Here is a 17,371-nt window from a genome sequence, read left to right as displayed (position 1 = left end):
GGCCATCAATTAAGAGTAAATTTATGCTCTGAAGAAGAGTGAATTAAATTAAATATGAAATTAATTGTTTTCTGTTTACAAGCTGCAGTAGTACAGAACAATGCCCTCATCCTAAAGCTACAGCCCCTACCAGTTCTTGTCAGCCAGCTAAGCGTGCACCGCTGATAGTTCAAGCCAGCCTGCACTGGATCAGGTGAGCTGCAGCTCATCTTTGCTTTTGGTCACTGTTGGTGGATAAGATGCTTGAAAAGCAGAGATGCATAAAGAGTGCTTTGCCCTAAGCAACTTTAAATAGAAGCTGTGTTAGCTCTGTTGTTGTTGTGCTTTTTCCTAAAAAAAAAAAAGATACATAAAAGCCCCATACCTGCCTCAAAACATTACTTCACTGTTGGAATCTTCATCAAAACCTATGGAGAAATCAATTTTATTTAAGATAAACATCTGCATATGCAATCTGTTGAAGAGGAGCCTGAGGCCAATGTTAGTTAATATTCCCTGCAGCAGCATGGCAAATTCCTGGAATTAATTATTGTAAATTTATAAAAGGTGTGACTACTTCCCAGAATAAGGAATAATTGCATCTATTATTGTGACTGAGCTCAGAATTGACCTCATCCTCTTTCTCAATCTGAGACTTATTTAGATTGCAAAATGCCTACATTGCGAAATGTTAGCAGAATGTAGCTTGCATTTAGAACTAAAAGCCAACCCGTTTGAGGCTGCTTTTGATCTTAACTATATCAGAATGTACAAACCAAGAAAATGGTCCCCGAAGTACTCCTGTATGTGTTATCTTTACGCAGTGTGCAAATGCAGCCTGTTTTAGTGCTAGGACAGAAAGGAATATTCCATTCAAACCTTCCTGCATGCTCAGAGGGAGAGTGCTTATTTCTGTTGCAAAAGCAACCATTTTGGCTGCAGCTTGTTTCTGTGGGCCTAGGGCTGTGACCCAGAAAGCAGGCCAAGAGGATACAGGAAAGCAGCGCTCAGGCTGCTGCCTGCTGGAGCACAAAGCTGGTGCTTTACCTCTGATACAGTAGGGAGCTCCCGCACTGTTGTCACTACTGCTGCCCTCGTTGTTGCCTACAAGTCAATCTGATATCTTCTGAAGATCCTCTCCAGTGCTACCTTCTTGCAATTATCCTCACGTTTGTGCTCTTTGCAGAAAATTTTGGTTTGGAGAGAATGTGAAACATATCAGACCAGAGCAGAAGTCTCAGAAATACCTTCTGTAGTCCAAAACGTCTGAGCTATTGTAGGGAAAAGTTCCTTAACTCAGTTTGAATGCAGTGCTCTGTTCCAAGTGCCTGCGCAAAATGGCACATGAGTTAGTGAGCCTGTATCCCAAGCTGGAGGAACAATATTCCAATCCTTCTTTTTTTTAATTTAAATCAAACCCCCAAAGGTGACAGACAGGATTTCTTGCAGCCAACAAAGAAGGCACTTGAGCTGATGTGTACTGTAAGGGTGTAAGCGATGTGAACAGAATTGCAGTAAAACGTGGTGCTCTAGTCTCTGCAGTGAGTGAACTGTTATGCTGTTAAACATCAGGTTCACAGGAAAAATTATGTGTCTGGCCCTCTGTGTTTTGCAGGGCTTCCTTGTTCATTGGGTTAGGGCTTAGACAATCGTTTGAAATTGTTCCACTCAGAGATGCAGTGTGTGAGAAAATAGCTGTTCTGCCACTTCAGGCATGCCTGTGAAAACATCCCTCTTCCTTTAAGATAAGTTATTGTTTGAAGTACAGCAATGCCCAAGGAAGTCAGCTGCTGGCACTTTATTAGCTCAGTTTGTTATTGCACCTCCCTCTTTACTTCATGCTTCTGCCCTTCAGCTCCAGTGGCTGATTGTTTAAAGTCACAGATTTGTGAATGGGGCAACTACATATACCTTTTCTGCAGAGAATTTAAAGAAGTGCTCTTAGACTTGTTAAATCATGTATGAGATCACACAACGGGGACACATTCTGCATGTTCATTCTACAGTGTAACTGCACTCAAACCCAGAGCCTTCTGCAGGGGACACAGCTGTGTCAGTTGTTAACTACGGGAAGCAAGCAGCAAGCAGGTTCCTAAGCAGAGAGAGCACAATGAGTGCTCCAACTGTGAACCATACCAATAGGGCCTGACAGTTAATATAGTGATTTTAAAATCAAGCAGAAATGTGGCTGTCTGGATCTGAACTTCCCCTTAGGTAAAATGTTTACTGCTGCATGAAAAAATCTCCTTAGTTTACTCACTTGAGACTCACTGATCCGCTTCTGCACCAGGATGGCTGGAAGTCCCTTGAGAGGGATCTGTGAGAGCAAGTAAAGGTAGAACGAGCCATTCAGGCTTTCCTTCTGGTGGCATGTGCATGCCATCTTAAAACGTTATCAGCAGGGATGCAGGTGTATGTGTTTTGCTATGCAATGGAGTTAAGAGCAACACTTCACATTTTCCACTCCATCAACTCCAGCTTGTCATCCCAGCATACGTGGGAATTTCATTTAGTTCCTGTAGCCATTCTGATAACGCAGTTGACTGTTCTTTATGCACAGACACAGACCCAACATTGTGCCTCAACACACAGTACAGGTGATCAGGCATCAAGCTTCTTCTCCAAGCTCTGTCCAGTCCAGAAGCCCAACAAAAGTGTTACCCTTAAGCCAACCATAACACTTCAAGCACACAGAACACTCCAGTCTTCAAGGAAGTTTCTCTGCCTGCTTGTGAGGAGCAAATAGTCCTGTGGACAGCTGAAGAAGTTCCACATACTTTCTAAAAAATTGCATTAACAGGAGCCATGACCTTTTATTAAGGACAAGGACAGGCTTACCATAATGATTTCTGTTTTGGAAATGGAATCAGCAGTGGTGGGGAATTCCCAGCCATGGGCATCCTTTCCAATTTCCTCTTTTGAGGCATTTGAATTGCTTATAAATACCCTCTCTGAGCCTGAGAGCACACAAGACAAGCTCCATCTCTTTTGGCTTCACCTCTCTGCAGTGGTGAGTGATATTCTGAATTTTTGAGGAATACACAGTGGTTTTAGCTGGTATTTGGGAACAGGACTAATGCTTTAGCTTATGGGGGCTTCACTGTACTCATGACAGGAGCAATGGAGAATACTAAAACGCAAGTTTCTCATATCCAGCTGCCTCTGTTGTGGAGTCTGAACTGATCTTGCAGTTGCACAGAGGGCATTAGTCCTTGCTGGGGGAGAAGCACACACACCATCAGCACTGGGGCAGCTGCCTGGGCACAGCTTGGGGGGGATGGATGCAATGTCAGCAGTCTCAAAGGTGCTCCAGAACTGCTCATCTCTGATTGTCTTACAGCTCTGCGTCAGGCTTGGGCCAGGAACCATGAGGCTCTGCGTTTGCCTTGTGTTGCTCTCCTTTATTCTATGTGCAAGTGCTGACTCAGCAATATCCCGAGCTGGACGATTTGTCAAGGATGCAGCAGGAGGTAAGCGCGGTTGCCATGGGCCTTTCTCTCAGGAACCCTCTCCCCAAGCACAGATTACTGGCAATCAAAGGACACAGTCCTCAGAGCTGGGAGGTCTGCAGCTCCGCATTAGACACCCCGCCGGTTTCTGCTGCTGAAGAGGACCTTGATCAGCCCCCACAGGCCCTTTCCATGGGCACACCCCATGCAGAGGCTCATGCGGAGAAGTGCCTCACTGTGTTACTGCTCCTTGCATTTTTCAGCTCTTGGCTGAAATAATGCTTGACCATTTCTGGGATGACTCTTTGAAGTCAACACCACCTCTGTTTCTCTGCTTTCTTCAGGGGCATGGGATATGTTCCGAGCATACCAGGATATGCGCGAAGCAAATTATAAAAATGCTGACAAATATTTCCATGCTCGTGGGAATTACGATGCTGCCCAAAGAGGACCTGGTGGTGCCTGGGCAGCCAAGGTGATCAGGTAATGCAGTATATGTGGCTTGTTAACAGTGAGTTGTTAGGGGTCCAGGCATTCCATTTGAAGTAATTTTTGTCTTGTAGTTAGCTTTTGACCTAGAAGGTCAGTGGAGGGGAGGGGAAGCAGTTGATGTCCAAACAGCCTGTCTCTATAGGAATGGTGCCTCTCCTCCCACTTACTGTGAGCCCTTCTTCTTGTCTTCCCGAGAAGGCAAGTTCCTTAACTCTGCATTGCTGGTGATAAGGCACTCTCTTTCCTTGCTGGTTTGTTTTCTTATGTAAGTTATGGATTCCACTGTGGTTCTCAGGCAAGGACCAAGCCTGTACTTGCATCTCACCTTGAGAAGTCCTGTGGAAAAGCTAGTTTTAGATGAGTGAGGAAATCAGCACAAAGTGGAGTTAAATGCTGGTTGGTTGAGGGAGCCTTTTTCCTTCCTGCTAGTAATGCCCGGGAAAAATGGCAAAGCGACGTGAGTGGCAGAGGTGCCGAAGATACACGAGCTGACCAAGAGGCGAATCAGTGGGGCCGAAATGGTGGGAATCCCAACCGCTACCGACCTGAGGGCCTTCCCACCAATTACTAATGCTGCTCCCCTCTTACAGCTCTTCTGTGCATCCGAATAAAGATATTATCCCAAAAACTGCTCCCCACCCTGCTCGTTCTCTTTCTGGGCTGGGGATCTGAACGCGCAGCGCTGGCTTTGGGAGAGGTGAGGCGTTCCTGTGGGGCAAGGTCAGGGCACTACCAGCGCTGCCCAGGGGCAGGAGTGCCCTTGGTGTCCCTGTGTTCTGGAATCCTCAACATAGGAAGGATATGGAGCTGTTGGAAAGGGTCCAGAGCAGAGTCAAAAGGATGATCAGAGGGCTGGAGCACCTCCTATACGAGGACAGACCAAGAGTTGAGGTTGTTCAGCCTGGAGAAGGCTCCGAGGAGATCTTATAGCGACCTTCCAGTACCTGAAGGGACTACAAAAACGCTGGGGAGGGACTTTTTACGAGGTTGCGTAGTGATAGGGCGAGGCGGAGTGTCTTTAAATTGTAAGGGGACAAGATTTAGACTAGACATTAGGAAGAGATTCTTCACTCTGAGGGTGGTGAGGCACCGGCACGGGTGGCCCAGGGAAGCTGTGGCTGCCCCGCCCCGGGGGTGCTCACGGCCCCTCTCGCTGGGCCCCGGCGCGGCCCGGGCTGGCGGGCGGTGTCCCCGCCCTGGCAGCGGCTGGAGCCGATGGTCTTTAGGGTCCGCTGTCCCGGCAGGGGGCGCTGCGGGAGCCGCGGGGCCGCTCTGGCCTCGTTGGCGCCGGCGGTGGCGGCGCCGCCATGGACCGCAACCCCTCGCCACCGTCCAGCGAGGCGGAGGAGGAGGAGGGGGATGCGGTGGGGAGCACGGTGTACAGCAAGCACTGGCTCTTCAGCATCCTCACCCGCCTCATCGAGGTGAGGGGCGGGCGGAGGGGGGAGGCGGCCGGCGGGCCCGGGCGGGCTGCGATCGTCCCCCGGAGGCTTTTAAAGGCGGGGAGACGAGGTGCTCGGGGACATGGTTTAGGGGCAGGTGGGAATGGTTGGTCTCGGTGATCTAAGAAGTCACACACAGAATCACACAGAATCACTAGGTTGGAAAAGACCCACAGGATCATCGAGTCCAACCATGCCCCTTAGCACCTCGTCCACGCGTCCCTTAAACACCTCCAGGGAAGGTGACTCAACCACCTCCCTGGGCAGCCTGTTCCAGTGCCCCATGACCCTTTCCGTGAAAAATTTGTTCCTGATGTCCAGCCTGAACCTCCCCTGGCGGAGCTTGAGGCCATTCCCTCTCATCCTGTCCCCTGTCACTTGGGAGAAGAGGCCAGTTCCCTCCTCTCTACAACGTCCTTTCAGGTAGTTGTAGAGAGCAATGAGGTCTCCCCTCAGCCTCCTCTTCTCCAGGCTAAACAACCCCAGCTCTCTCAGCTGCTCCTCATAAGGCTTCATTTCCAACCTGGTGATTCTGTGATTCCCAGGTATGGTGCAGTCATCCCTGGGGATCCCCCGGGCTGTGCAGGGTTCACTAGCGGGGGCTGGTGCAGCAGCCCAGGGTGGCCTTTTGGGGGTGGCCTTTCAGGGGTTGCAGCTTGCGTCCCCCCACCCCGGGGTCTCCCCACCCCGTTCTGTCTCAGGTCATCAGCCCCGAGAAGGCAGAGCCCACCGGGAGCCCTGAGGGGATCCGCACGGAGCTAGACGAGGAGATGGAGAATGACATCTGCAAGGTGTGGGACATGTCGATGGACGAGGTACGGAGCTGCGCTCAGGAAGTTCAGCTCGAGGGGCTTTGTGGCTGTGGGAGGATTCTTTCCCACTCCGGTCGCTTTGCGTGTGTGAGCAAAATCCCTCTGGAAGTGGGAGAATGCACGGAATTAGATGGGCTCAGTTGGCCTCCCTGAAATGAAGAAATAGACTCAACAGCGAAATGATTACTGTTGCGCAGGGCTTCATTAGCAGCGCTGGGGTCGCACGGGGGATTGTCCACCATAAGGCTAGTCGATTGTAATTTACACAGTTGTTACATACACAAAATACTTCTGGAAGCGAGGGAATACACAGAGTTAAACGGACTCGGTTGGCTTCCCGATTCCGATGGTGTTGCTCGCCCTCTGGTTTGGCTGGGAGTTTGCAGGCTGATGAATCACTGTCTACAACCACCTGAAAGGAGGTTGTAGTGAGGTGGGTGTTTGTTGGTGTCGTCTCCCAAGTGATAGGATGAGAAGGAATGGCCTCAAATTACACCATGGGAGGTTTGGATTGGACTTTAAGAAAAATTTCTTTACCAAAAGGGTTACTAAGCATTGGCACAGGCTGCCCAGGGAGGTAAAATACCACCATCCCTGGAGGTATTTAAAACATGGGTAGATGAAGTGCTTAGGGATGGGATTTAGTAGTGGACAGGTGTGGTTGGGCTTGACGATATTAAAGGTCTTTTCCAACTTAGTGATTCTATGGTTCTATGAATTGGCATCAAGCAGGCTTATCACAGAGGCAACTTTTCAAGATGAGTGAGTGCTCTGTGTGCACTTGGCCTAGCACCATTTTCCACTGCTGTCATGTCCTGGCTGCTCAGCCCCGTGCTGCTGTTTGAGGATGTAAAGCAGAGCTGTGTGTGAATGGCAGTGGAATAAGGCAGTCTGCACAGCCTTCCCCTGGTGTCTGATGGGTTGTGCGGTGCTGTAGCTTAGGGTCAGCTGGCAAAAATGGGGCTGTGTTCACGCCTGTTGGTTTTCTGTATCATATGCAAGAGTTTAATGAAGCTCAGAGTTGTTAGAAGACAGTACCTTAGCTGTAGCTGAAATTAACTTAGGTGCATAGCCTGTATCTACAGCAGTTTGGTTATGGAGATAATATTTGATGCTGTCTCTAAATAGGTGTATTTTTCTCTAGTGACTGTAATCCATCCTGATAGTAAGTAGAATTTTTGCTGATAGATAAACAACCTTTTAAACTTTATCTACAGACTGGCAATGGCAATTTAATAAAACTTTTTGGTGTTTTTCTCAACATGCTCAAATGTGGGAAAAGATTCTTAAGTGAGAGGTATATCCCTGGCTCCTTGTTTAGACATAGTGAATCAACATGGAAGATATGCCCTTTAAACCCAATTAAAAGAACTAATTTTGTGGTTTAATGTGGTAAAATGAGCAGAAGATTTCTTCTTTTGTATGCGCTCATCAGGTGCTAATTGTAATCCCTTCCCTTGTTTCTCTTTTGTATGTCTGGGTGCTGTCACTGTCAGGATTCAGCAAATACCATGTTTTCAGGCTTAGCACCTCTGGCCCTCAGTTGAGACAGAGCAGAAGAAACTAAATGTGACCTTTTGGGTCATTGTATAGCAAATCACTGGCACCCTGAATCACCATAGGGTCTTGCTGATCTTTTCTCATTAAAAAGTAAGAATGGTGGTAAGGCACATTATTGGGAAAAACTTCTGGGAAATAACTGGTCTCATGTAGTGGGTTCGACATCCGTTTGATCCAGTCCTGGTGCTGTGAGAAAAGATTTGATTTGAATTTTGAAATTCTAGGAGTCCATTTACTTCTCCATTCACTTTCTCCACAGGATGTCGCTTCATTCCTTCAGGAGTTCAATGCCCCAGATATATTCTTGGGAGTTCTTGCCAAGTCAAAATGCCCCCGCCTTACTGTAAGTATGGGCTGTCAAAAAGCTGTCCCATGTTAATAGACAGGGTAAATAGCTCTGTACATGTGTTCACACATATATTCTTCCTCCTCCTACTGCATGTTTGAATAGGTTAGGGGAATGCGGAGGAAACACAAAATCAGATTTAAAAACACTGCAAAAAAGCATTTTAAATATGGTCTAATCAGTAAGTATTTCAGTTATGCTGTAGGTGATACGTGTTATTGTTGCTGAATGACTAAGTTTATCAAAGCTAATTATAAAAAAAAGCAAAGATTGGCCTTTTTTTCTCATTACTTGTTTTATGATTGCTGAACAGTCATTAATTTGTTTAGTCAGACCTACAAGAATAATGTTAGTGTTTAGGAACTGTTAGACACTGGTACTTAGTGCACTTTTTTTTTTCCCCCTCCTTTGTTTTGATGTCATTCTTTTTCAGCTTGTATTACACAGTGCACTAGCATTTAGGATTCAACATGGGGTTTTCAAACCTATTTGGTGTTGGTATTAACTGTGAAGTTATCAGAAGCTTTACTTCAGGAGATGAATAGAAACATACAGGGCTTTGAAAGTACAAGCAAAATTTGGAAGTCAGTGCAAATTGACTGTCTCTGCTAGTTTCTTGAAATAGCATCTGCAGGAATGCCTGCTGTAATTTGGTAGAGGTAAAAGAATGTTAATAAAGAAGATAAACTTCAGTGGTGAGGGTTGATTTCAACTTATAGTTGCTGAAAGTGATACCCAGGTCGTCTGTGTTAGCACGAGTCACTGCAGGTGTTTCAGAGCTCTCACAGTCCTCCTCATAGAAGTGTACATCCTTTTAATAATTGTGTAGGCATGAATATCCTAATGGGATGCACTGCTTTGCTGTGGTGCTTTTCAGTTTGGGGTTGGGTTTTTCTGATTTGTTTTTTTAAATCTCTGCCACCAGAAAACAGGCTTTGCTGGAAACTTGGATTGAGACCCCTTTCTTTTGGGAGGAAGTGAATATCTGCAAGGGTCATGCTTTCATGGTGATTTTTTGTTCATAGAACACTTTATTGCTTTAGTAAGAGGGATGACAGATTAGCTTCAAAGCAGTATACACTGCGTATGCAAGCAAAGTTCAAGATATATTTGCTTTTATGAACGCTGTAACATCTAAATATCAAAATAGTCCCTGTCAAGTATATTTCAGGCTAGTCTAATAACATCCTGTAGAAAAATCTGTGTCTCCATCTTCAAAATGGTGAATCATAAGAACTTGGAAAGCATCTTTAAACACTCATTACTTGTGGAAATGAAATTTTGAATTATGTTGCAGTTACTTCATTATATTATGTTTTGACTTTTCAGGAAATCTGCGTGGGAATATTAGGAAATATGGCCTGTTTCCAAGACATATGCATGTCCATTAGTAAAGATGAGAATCTTGGGTAAGTGTATATGTGCTTTATACATGTGTGAGTACTGCTTTTCTGGACTCACAATCATGAATATGTATTATAGAAAGAACTAAGTTTGCCTGCTGTGCCTCCTCATTATTCACGCTTTTTTGTCTGATCATATTTGAGTGGGACGTGTTCAGTGAAGGAAAGAAAAAGGATACAGACCACTATTTTTTTTGTTGTTTTTTTCATCACCAGTCAAGTTCTTGAATCTTTAATATCTAAGATGGGCAATCCTGAACACTGCTAATGCATGCACACTCTGGAAAAGTTGATTTTAATCTTGCAATGTGGCTGCAGCTATGAAATTAACCTTATTAATTATTTTTTTTAAACAAAGGTAGTTTTTATTAACTCTTATCTTGCATTTTCCCTTTAAAGCCAGATGTTATTGCAACGTTTGTGTGATTCAGACTCTCCAACTCTTCTGGAAACAAGCAGGTGGGACATTTCAGAAGTTGATACATTTTTAGCATAGGAGTGGCTGAGGAAACTGGGGTTGTTTAGCCTAGAGAAGAGTAGGCTGGAGGGAGACCTTATCACTGTCTACAACTACCTGAAAGGAGATTGTAGAGAGGTGGGTGGTGGTCTCTTCTCCCAAGTGACAGCCAATAGGACGGGGGGAACGGCCTCAAGCTGCACCAGGGCGGGTTCAGACTGGGCATTAGGAAAAACTTCTTCACAGAAAGGGTCATCAAGTGTTGGAACAGGCTGCCCAGGGAGGTGGTGGTGTCACCATCCCTAGAGGTATTTAAAAGACAGGTAGATGAGGTACTTAAGGATATGGTTTAGTGGCAGATAGGTATGGTCGGACTTGATGATCTTTGGACTCAGAGGTCTTCTCCAACCTGGTGATTCTATGAATCTATGATTCTGCTATATTCTGAGGCCTGAGAAGAAAATTTACAAGGGCGTTCACTGTTTTATTATCCTCTCATCCTATCCTTTTATTGGTATTGCAGTGTTCTGGAATCAATTTGCTGTGAGCTAGATTCCTGTTTCTGTCACGTCATTGTCATTATTTTAGACTTACACTTGTACAGCTAATATGAATGAATTGATTTCTAATTTGTTAAATGGGCAATTATTGTCTAGGCTGTTGTTAACCTGCCTCTCGCAGCCTGAGGTGGCCAGTGTCTGGGTTGAGAGAATCCGAGAAAACCCTTCAGTGTATGACTGTGTTTGCTTTATCATGTCCAGCTCTACAAATGGTAAGTTGCCAAAACCAGCTGGGAATTAGTGGGTGGAATTTTTTGGCAGAAAAGAATAAGAACTGAAGTATTGTAATTTCAAATATTTTCTATTGGGAGTACAAATTTCTTTAAAACAAAGTAAACTTCATGAATTTAAAGACACCAAAATAAACTTGTCCTGCTTTTGCAGGTTTATAAATATATATAAAACAAACCAGAGGAAGAAGAAAGCTCTATTGGGGAATCAAAATGAGTCTAATAAGAGAAATTGTTACTTGGCACAGTAAAGGAAAGGACATAGTCCTCATTCAGGGGTATACGTATGTCTTTTTTGATCCTTGAAACAAGACCTTATGTAATTTTTTTTTTTTAATTACATGTGTATTTTCCACTTCTAAAACTACTGTACTTGTGTAATGTGAACTAGAGGAATGATTCAGTTACTCTTGATGGCAGCTGAACGCTGCACAGGCTTTGGATATACAAATCTCTGTCAGCACTAGTTTAGCAAAAAACACACTAAGCGCCTACTAATGGAAATATTTTTAGTAACATTTACTTTTCACATACAACTCAATTGTAACAACAGTTATCATTTGTCTAGAAATCCTAATAATTTAGCATTTTCAATTTAGCATTTTCAATTGTTGTTTTTTGTAACGACAACACAGAAATCCTGCTCCATCCAATTATAATCACAGATATACTTATGTAAAATTATGATTGGTAGATGTAAGGTTAGCAGGAAACTGCATATTTAGGGATAAATCTTGTAAAGTTTTATTTTAGAAGCAGAAGTTATGACTTTCCGGGAATGTGAAGTCTTTTTGCAGAATAAAGTTCCTGCTTCATAAGTGGCACAATAAGGTAGAAAGTGTCAGCAGGCTTTCCAGTGATCCTTATCAAGCTTTTCACCTGATCTGTGCCACAACAAGGAAATAAACACAGCAACCCTTAGTAGGTTGTGAATGAAACTAATACATTTCAGCACTGAATTTACTCTGAATACTTTTATATATTAGCATTTTGTGAACTGATTTTTGCTCTTTGTTTTTTTCTTGTTTAAATTTATATGTTCTCTCTTGTGCAGTTGAATTGCTGGTAAAAGTGGGTGAAGTGGTGGACAAACTCTTTGATCTAGATGAAGAGCTAATGTTAAACTGGATTAAAAATGGCACTTGTCGATCTGTGGGACCGTCTGTGGAGGACTCCCCTGAAGAACTTCCAGATTTTAAGATTGTGCCTTGTATACTTGAAGCAGCCAAGCAAGTCCGGTACGTGAGATTTCTTTTTAGTTTCATGACTGACTAGACTCCTTATAACCTTGTTAAGGTCTGTGAACATCTTGAGTTTGGTGTGACCTGCATAGTTTGACAGAACACTAGAATACATATTCCTGTACTTACCATTTGAAATGAGTCAGCTAGTTTGTTATCAAAGAGAATGGCAGTGATTGCTGATAGTCTTCTGTGTGTCCAAAATACACAGACTCTAAACTCAGTAAGCAGATCTTTAATTTGTCTTTGTTTTTCTTTTTGTTTGTTCTGTGTAGATCAGATAATCTGGAAGGACTTGATGTTTATATGCATATTTTGCAGCTTCTGACAACAGTGGATGAGGGTATTCAGGCTATTGGTAAGACACTTGAATTGCTGGATATGATGGAAGCAAGAATGGCAGTAACTTCTAGATCATCAGATATTTAATGGGGAGAAATATAATTCATGTATTTAGATTAAATTTGTTGGGTTGGTGGGTTCTCTTTTCTTTCTCAAGTGCAGTCTCCTGACGGAGGAAAAGAGACTTGGAGTCTGCTTTGTGACCTCATTTGCCGCGAACTTTGCCAGCCAGATGATCCACCAATCATTGTGCAGGAGCAGAAGACACTATTGGCCTCTATTTTGTCTGTACTATCTGCTGTGTTTGCTTCACAGACAGAACAAGAACACACCAAGATGAGGAAAAGCAAGTCGTGCTTTTTTTTTATTTTACTTCTTTATTGTTTTATTGTGACATTCACAATTGACTTCATACATGTGGTGGGTAATTTATTACTGTTTGCTAGAGATCGGTTCAGAACACAGACTTCAGTTGCACATTTGAATACAGCAGTATTCTCTACTGGTTACTCTAAAAATCCCAGCTAGCTCAAAGTTCAGTTACTGGGTCTCTTTGAAGAGTTACAGTAATAGAACCTACAGGTTCTGTTCAGTCTTCTCCATTGAGTAAATTAATGAAAATTGCAGAATTCGTCTTTGCTAAAGTATGAGGTTTCAACAGTAATTTTTTTCAGTAGAGGGAGATTCTGCACTTAAATCTATATTTATCACTTGTTACTTACTTTTCAATCCATTGACAAGTCTTCAAAATTGAAAGCCTATCTTGGGAATGTGATTTGGGGCCATCTACAGCAGAAAGGTGTTGTGTTGGTTTGGTTTATCAGATAGGATTATCTGGATGCAAATTTAACCTATTAGCCTCTCTGAGGTACTACTAGAAATTTTTTGCTTCTTGTATTCCTTACCACTGGCATATACTTTTTATAGATACAGGTTAGCTTGCAGAAAAAAACGTTTGGGTTTCTTTAAAACTGTCTTTGAGTAACAAAATGCAATGCTGTTGAAATCTACATTCCTGTAGCTTTTGTATAAAATCTTGTGGTGTGTTTCAAAATTCTAATGCCTTGAATGAATGGAAAAAATATCAGTGTTAAGTTTCCATTTTCTTGTTACTTTATATTAGATATGTCTCTGATTGGGAGCTTGATTCGTATCTTACAATACATGGAGGACTGTGGGAAGAGACCTGTTGATAACTCAAAGGAATCTGAACAAGAAGAGACTGGAAAGGCTGATATAAATGAGGAAGATTTCCATTTAAAAATTTTGAAGGATATTTGCTGTGAATTACTTTCCAATATGCTTCAAGAACTGACCAAGGTAAGAATAAACAAAATTTTGAGAGGGATTTCTGTAGGGTAGGTAAGAAAAAAGATGTTGCTATTAGCGTGGGCACTCTTCTGTGCAAGTGAAGTTGCATAGTAGAAATTCATTAGAGAATTAACCAGAAGGTGATTAGCAACATGGATGTTAGATGGCAGGGACGCAGGTTCTCTCAGGAGTGTACCTTTAGGGCAAAGATTCTGTGTGATAAATTCTCTAGGTGTATGTAGCAATTTCTTTTAAGTGAAAGCCAATTTATTTAAGAAAAGTTTACATATCAATATGTAAACTCACCTTCTCAGCTGGACTTTATTATGGAAGCATTCAGATTAAGAGACTTGTGGTGAGTGACCTTTCACACATTTTGTATTAGCTGCGCCTGGCATTTTCTGAGAACTGTAAGTTCCGGTTGTTTTATATTTTTGAGAACGAAGCAAATACTGTAGACACTGTGTGCACAGTTTTGCGTTTGTTCTTTTGACAGCTTTTCATGACATGCTGGTTGTATTTCTCATCTTATTTTACAGGAAAATACATTAGAAGGACTACACCAGGGACATTTAAATGAACAGACATGTTCCTGTGCATTTCAGAACCTCTTACCTCTGTATTTCGCATCAGTGAGTATATGTCAAGGTGTTTAATATGTCTGAAAATGTACTAATAGGGTGGCAAGACCTTTCAGAATCAGTTGTAGAGGTAGGACAGAATTGCCCAGACACAGGTAATACGCCATTCCAGACATCCTTACTCCCTCTCTCACTTCTGCCTTACATCAGCTAGAGCTTTGCCTAAATTGTCAGCTGACAGAAGGGTCAAACTCTTCTGAAATTAATGGATGCCTGAAAATTTATGGTATATGAAAACTTGTCCTGTACATTTTTACAGAATAATTATTCTAAATATTTTTCATAGGGAGTTTTTCCTTGTGTACTTTTAAACGAGAGTTTGGGGACAGTGATAATGCTTCAAAACTTAGACCAAATGAAATTGTGCGGTTTAGGAGGAAGGTATCTACTGTGGAGCATTTTACGTTATTCTCTGCAGTGGCTGCTGCTGGCTGTTGTTGTTGGGAGGATACAGGATTAGAAAGACCCCCTGTACCACGTAAAAGAATTCTGTGTTCTTTGCAAGGCTTTTTTTTCTTTTTGCCTGTATGTACCTTTGTCTTTTGTTTCCAGGTGGAGAGTTTCCTTGAGGTTCTGCGTGAGGCTGATCAGACACTTGCTGACAATCTAGAAAAGCGTTTCCCAAGCCTGAAGGTTCACGCCTAAGAATGTACATGAACTATTTCTCTTCTTTTGAATGAGAATTTTTGACTGTTGTAATGATACAGTGTTTCAGAAATCAAGTTTTCAGTAAATGCAGGGCAAGAAGTCAACCTTCTTCCCAACAGGTGGCTTTTAAGAAATGTTCCAGGTAGCCCTGATTAACCTAGGGTTAATTGGGTCTTCATGGGGAAGGAAATTACTGTAAATTCAGTTTTGCATCTTCCATCCTGTTTGCTCTGGTGATGAGAGACTGTTGATCCCTAATTGCTTTCCTGCAACGTAGTGTACTTTGCATAACTCTTCATTCTGTGCTTTTCAGTTAAGTTAAAAATAGCAAAATTAATGAAATGCACTGAGTATTTTTTTTAAGATGATGGTGGTTTCTCCCAAGTTGCTGGTGGCGAAAAGAGGATCGATCAATAGGAAATCCCTGACGTCCTCTGCCTAAGGACCTCCAAGCACGTGATATAAAAACAGAGTTAAATTATACATAGTTGTTTGCTTGTTTTTTCTTTTTGAGATTGCATCAGTACCTTGAGCAGGTATTGTAACAGGAATGGTTCATCCTGCTCCTTCAAAATCTCCACACTTCTTACGCTGAAGCCTCTTCTACAGTGCAGCTCTGAGTTGTGGCCTCTGGGTTCTGTGTGGTTTAAAGGATTTAGGAATGTGGTTACAAATGAGCTGTGCTGCAGCTTCCAACCATTGCAGCCAGTTATCCAGAGTTAGTGTTGTAGAGCAGGTTTTGATTTAATCTGTGGCATACTTGCAAACTTCTCCTTTTCTAAAGCAGTCTGTACTTCAGTTCAAGAGTGTAACATGTATCACACAGTTCTTTTCTCATTCATGTGTCTTCTCAGTTATCTGTGAAAGACAGGTAATTGTTAGCCTTGGTTTTCAGGGGAGCTGAAGGTGTTAGGTCACTTGCAGTAAATTCGGTCTATAGTCACCTAAAAATAGACTTTTAATTATATTGTGTTTTAACTGCATTACAGTTTTAGATCACATGCCTGTATGCAGTGCAGCTGACATTTTCTGTGTCTGAAAAGTCAGTTCAGCAGCGCATCAGCTTCACTGTTTCTGTAAATGAGTGGAAAACAATTGGTCTTTATTAGGTTTGAGATGTAAAAGAAAATGGGAACCAGAGCATAGAGAATAACACAATACAATGTAAACACATTCCCTGGCTCTCCAGGTTTTTATAGACTAAGTATTATGCTGGGCCATATTTTCTTTGCCCTGAGTTACCTGCACATGTGGTAAAATACAGTATGTGTATATGTACATAGCTTTTTCATCCAGACATCCAGTTTTCAGAAAAAGTGCAATTTAATCATTCCCTTGGGCTGCCAGCAGCATCTTAGTTGTTGGCAGGGGATTTAGAGTTATAGATATCTGATTGTGTCACCAAAAAGAATTGCCATAGTTTCTTATCAATTTTTGTATGCTATGTTTATTGGAGAAAACTGGTAACTGTGTATAGGATGGTAGCATTTTTCATACTACTTTGATGGTTTCTGGATATTTTCTTAAACCTACAGATTTGTAATAAAGTTTCTTTTAAAAAAAACCAAAAAACAACCTCTATGCTTTCCTTCATTTTAAGTGTCAAATAAATTTGTTTTCTGAGCCACTGGAAATGTCTGTTATTCTCAAGTATGTAATTTATAAAAGGAAAACTGAACCTCTTCATAATGTCAGTATCCTGTAAAATATGTTGTCCTTTATTGGATAATCACTTTAACTCTCTTGCTTTCTTTACTTAGTCATTTTTATGGTCTGGAAGTTAATGTCTCTCTTATCCAGTTGTTAACACTTTTCTGAGCTTAGTTTGTCCCAAGGTGCATCGTAAGTATCTTTATGATAACCATAGTTAAGAATTATTCCTGTTTTGTGTCTCGAAATTTGTTGCAGTTGTTGATATCTTGCAGTAGTTTAATGTAATGTACAAAAATGCCAAGGCAAGATCTGTTTTATTTTATTCCTTCTTCTTTTAAATACACAAATATCCATTATTGGCTGATTGTTTAATGTGTACCACTAATTAAAATGAGTAGGTGAGATATATTGTTTCCCTGATACAATTCCCCAGGTGGCCAAGAAGGCCAATGGCATCTTGGCTTGTATCAGAAACGGCGTGACCAGCAGGTCCAGGGAGGTTATTCTCCCTCTGTACTCAGCACTGGTGAGACCACTCCTCGAATACTGTGTTCAGTTCTGGGCCCCTCACCACAAGAAGGATATTGAGGCTCTGAAGCGAGTCCAGAGAAGAGCAACAAAGCTGGTGACGGGGCTGGAGAACAGGCCTTATGAGGAATGGCTGAGAGAGCTGGGGTTGTTTAGCTTTGAGGAGAGGAGGCTGAGGGGAGACCTCATTGCTCTCTACAACTACCTGAAAGGAGGTTGTAGGGAGGAGGGTGCTGGCCTCTTCTGCCAAGTGACAGGGGACAGGACAAGAGGGAAT

At 42.6% G+C, this 17,371-nt stretch overlaps 2 protein-coding genes across 2 annotated transcripts; both read left to right on the top strand.

Annotated features, from left to right (window-relative positions):
• Positions 1–2,856: 2,856 nt before the first annotated feature.
• LOC138720651 (serum amyloid A protein-like) lies at positions 2,857–4,548 on the top strand. Its single transcript, XM_069857001.1, has 4 exons — positions 2,857–2,989; positions 3,320–3,449; positions 3,773–3,911; positions 4,350–4,548. Exons 2-4 carry the CDS (start codon positions 3,347–3,349, stop codon positions 4,489–4,491), a joined length of 384 nt encoding a protein of 127 aa, XP_069713102.1. The 5' UTR covers positions 2,857–2,989; positions 3,320–3,346; the 3' UTR covers positions 4,492–4,548.
• A 655-nt stretch (positions 4,549–5,203) lies between these two features.
• SAAL1 (serum amyloid A like 1) lies at positions 5,204–16,547 on the top strand. Its single transcript, XM_069857691.1, has 12 exons — positions 5,204–5,344; positions 6,064–6,177; positions 7,994–8,077; positions 9,410–9,489; positions 9,883–9,942; positions 10,597–10,712; positions 11,785–11,968; positions 12,247–12,329; positions 12,471–12,659; positions 13,437–13,633; positions 14,164–14,256; positions 14,818–16,547. Exons 1-12 carry the CDS (start codon positions 5,228–5,230, stop codon positions 14,908–14,910), a joined length of 1,410 nt encoding a protein of 469 aa, XP_069713792.1. The 5' UTR covers positions 5,204–5,227; the 3' UTR covers positions 14,911–16,547.
• The last annotated feature ends 824 nt before the right edge of the window (positions 16,548–17,371 follow it).

This window comes from Phaenicophaeus curvirostris, chromosome 5, assembly GCF_032191515.1.
Source record: "Phaenicophaeus curvirostris isolate KB17595 chromosome 5, BPBGC_Pcur_1.0, whole genome shotgun sequence".
Taxonomy (NCBI): domain Eukaryota; kingdom Metazoa; phylum Chordata; class Aves; order Cuculiformes; family Cuculidae; genus Phaenicophaeus; species Phaenicophaeus curvirostris.
The sequence above is the reverse complement of the archived record's forward strand: the minus strand, read 5'-3'. Positions and strand labels throughout refer to the sequence as shown.

Bases quoted from the DNA above. Each gene is read 5' to 3' on its own strand.
- SAAL1 (XM_069857691.1), top strand. From the start codon at position 5,228: ATGGACCGCAACCCCTCGCCACCGTCCAGCGAGGCGGAGGAGGAGGAG. The intron at 6,178-7,993 runs GTACGGAGCTGC...CTTTCTCCACAG, and splicing joins GGGACATGTCGATGGACGAG to GATGTCGCTTCATTCCTTCA. The intron at 14,257-14,817 runs GTGAGTATATGT...TTTTGTTTCCAG, and splicing joins TACCTCTGTATTTCGCATCA to GTGGAGAGTTTCCTTGAGGT.
- LOC138720651 (XM_069857001.1), top strand. From the start codon at position 3,347: ATGAGGCTCTGCGTTTGCCTTGTGTTGCTCTCCTTTATTCTATGTGCA. The intron at 3,450-3,772 runs GTAAGCGCGGTT...TGCTTTCTTCAG, and splicing joins TGTCAAGGATGCAGCAGGAG to GGGCATGGGATATGTTCCGA. The intron at 3,912-4,349 runs GTAATGCAGTAT...CCTTCCTGCTAG, and splicing joins TGGGCAGCCAAGGTGATCAG to TAATGCCCGGGAAAAATGGC.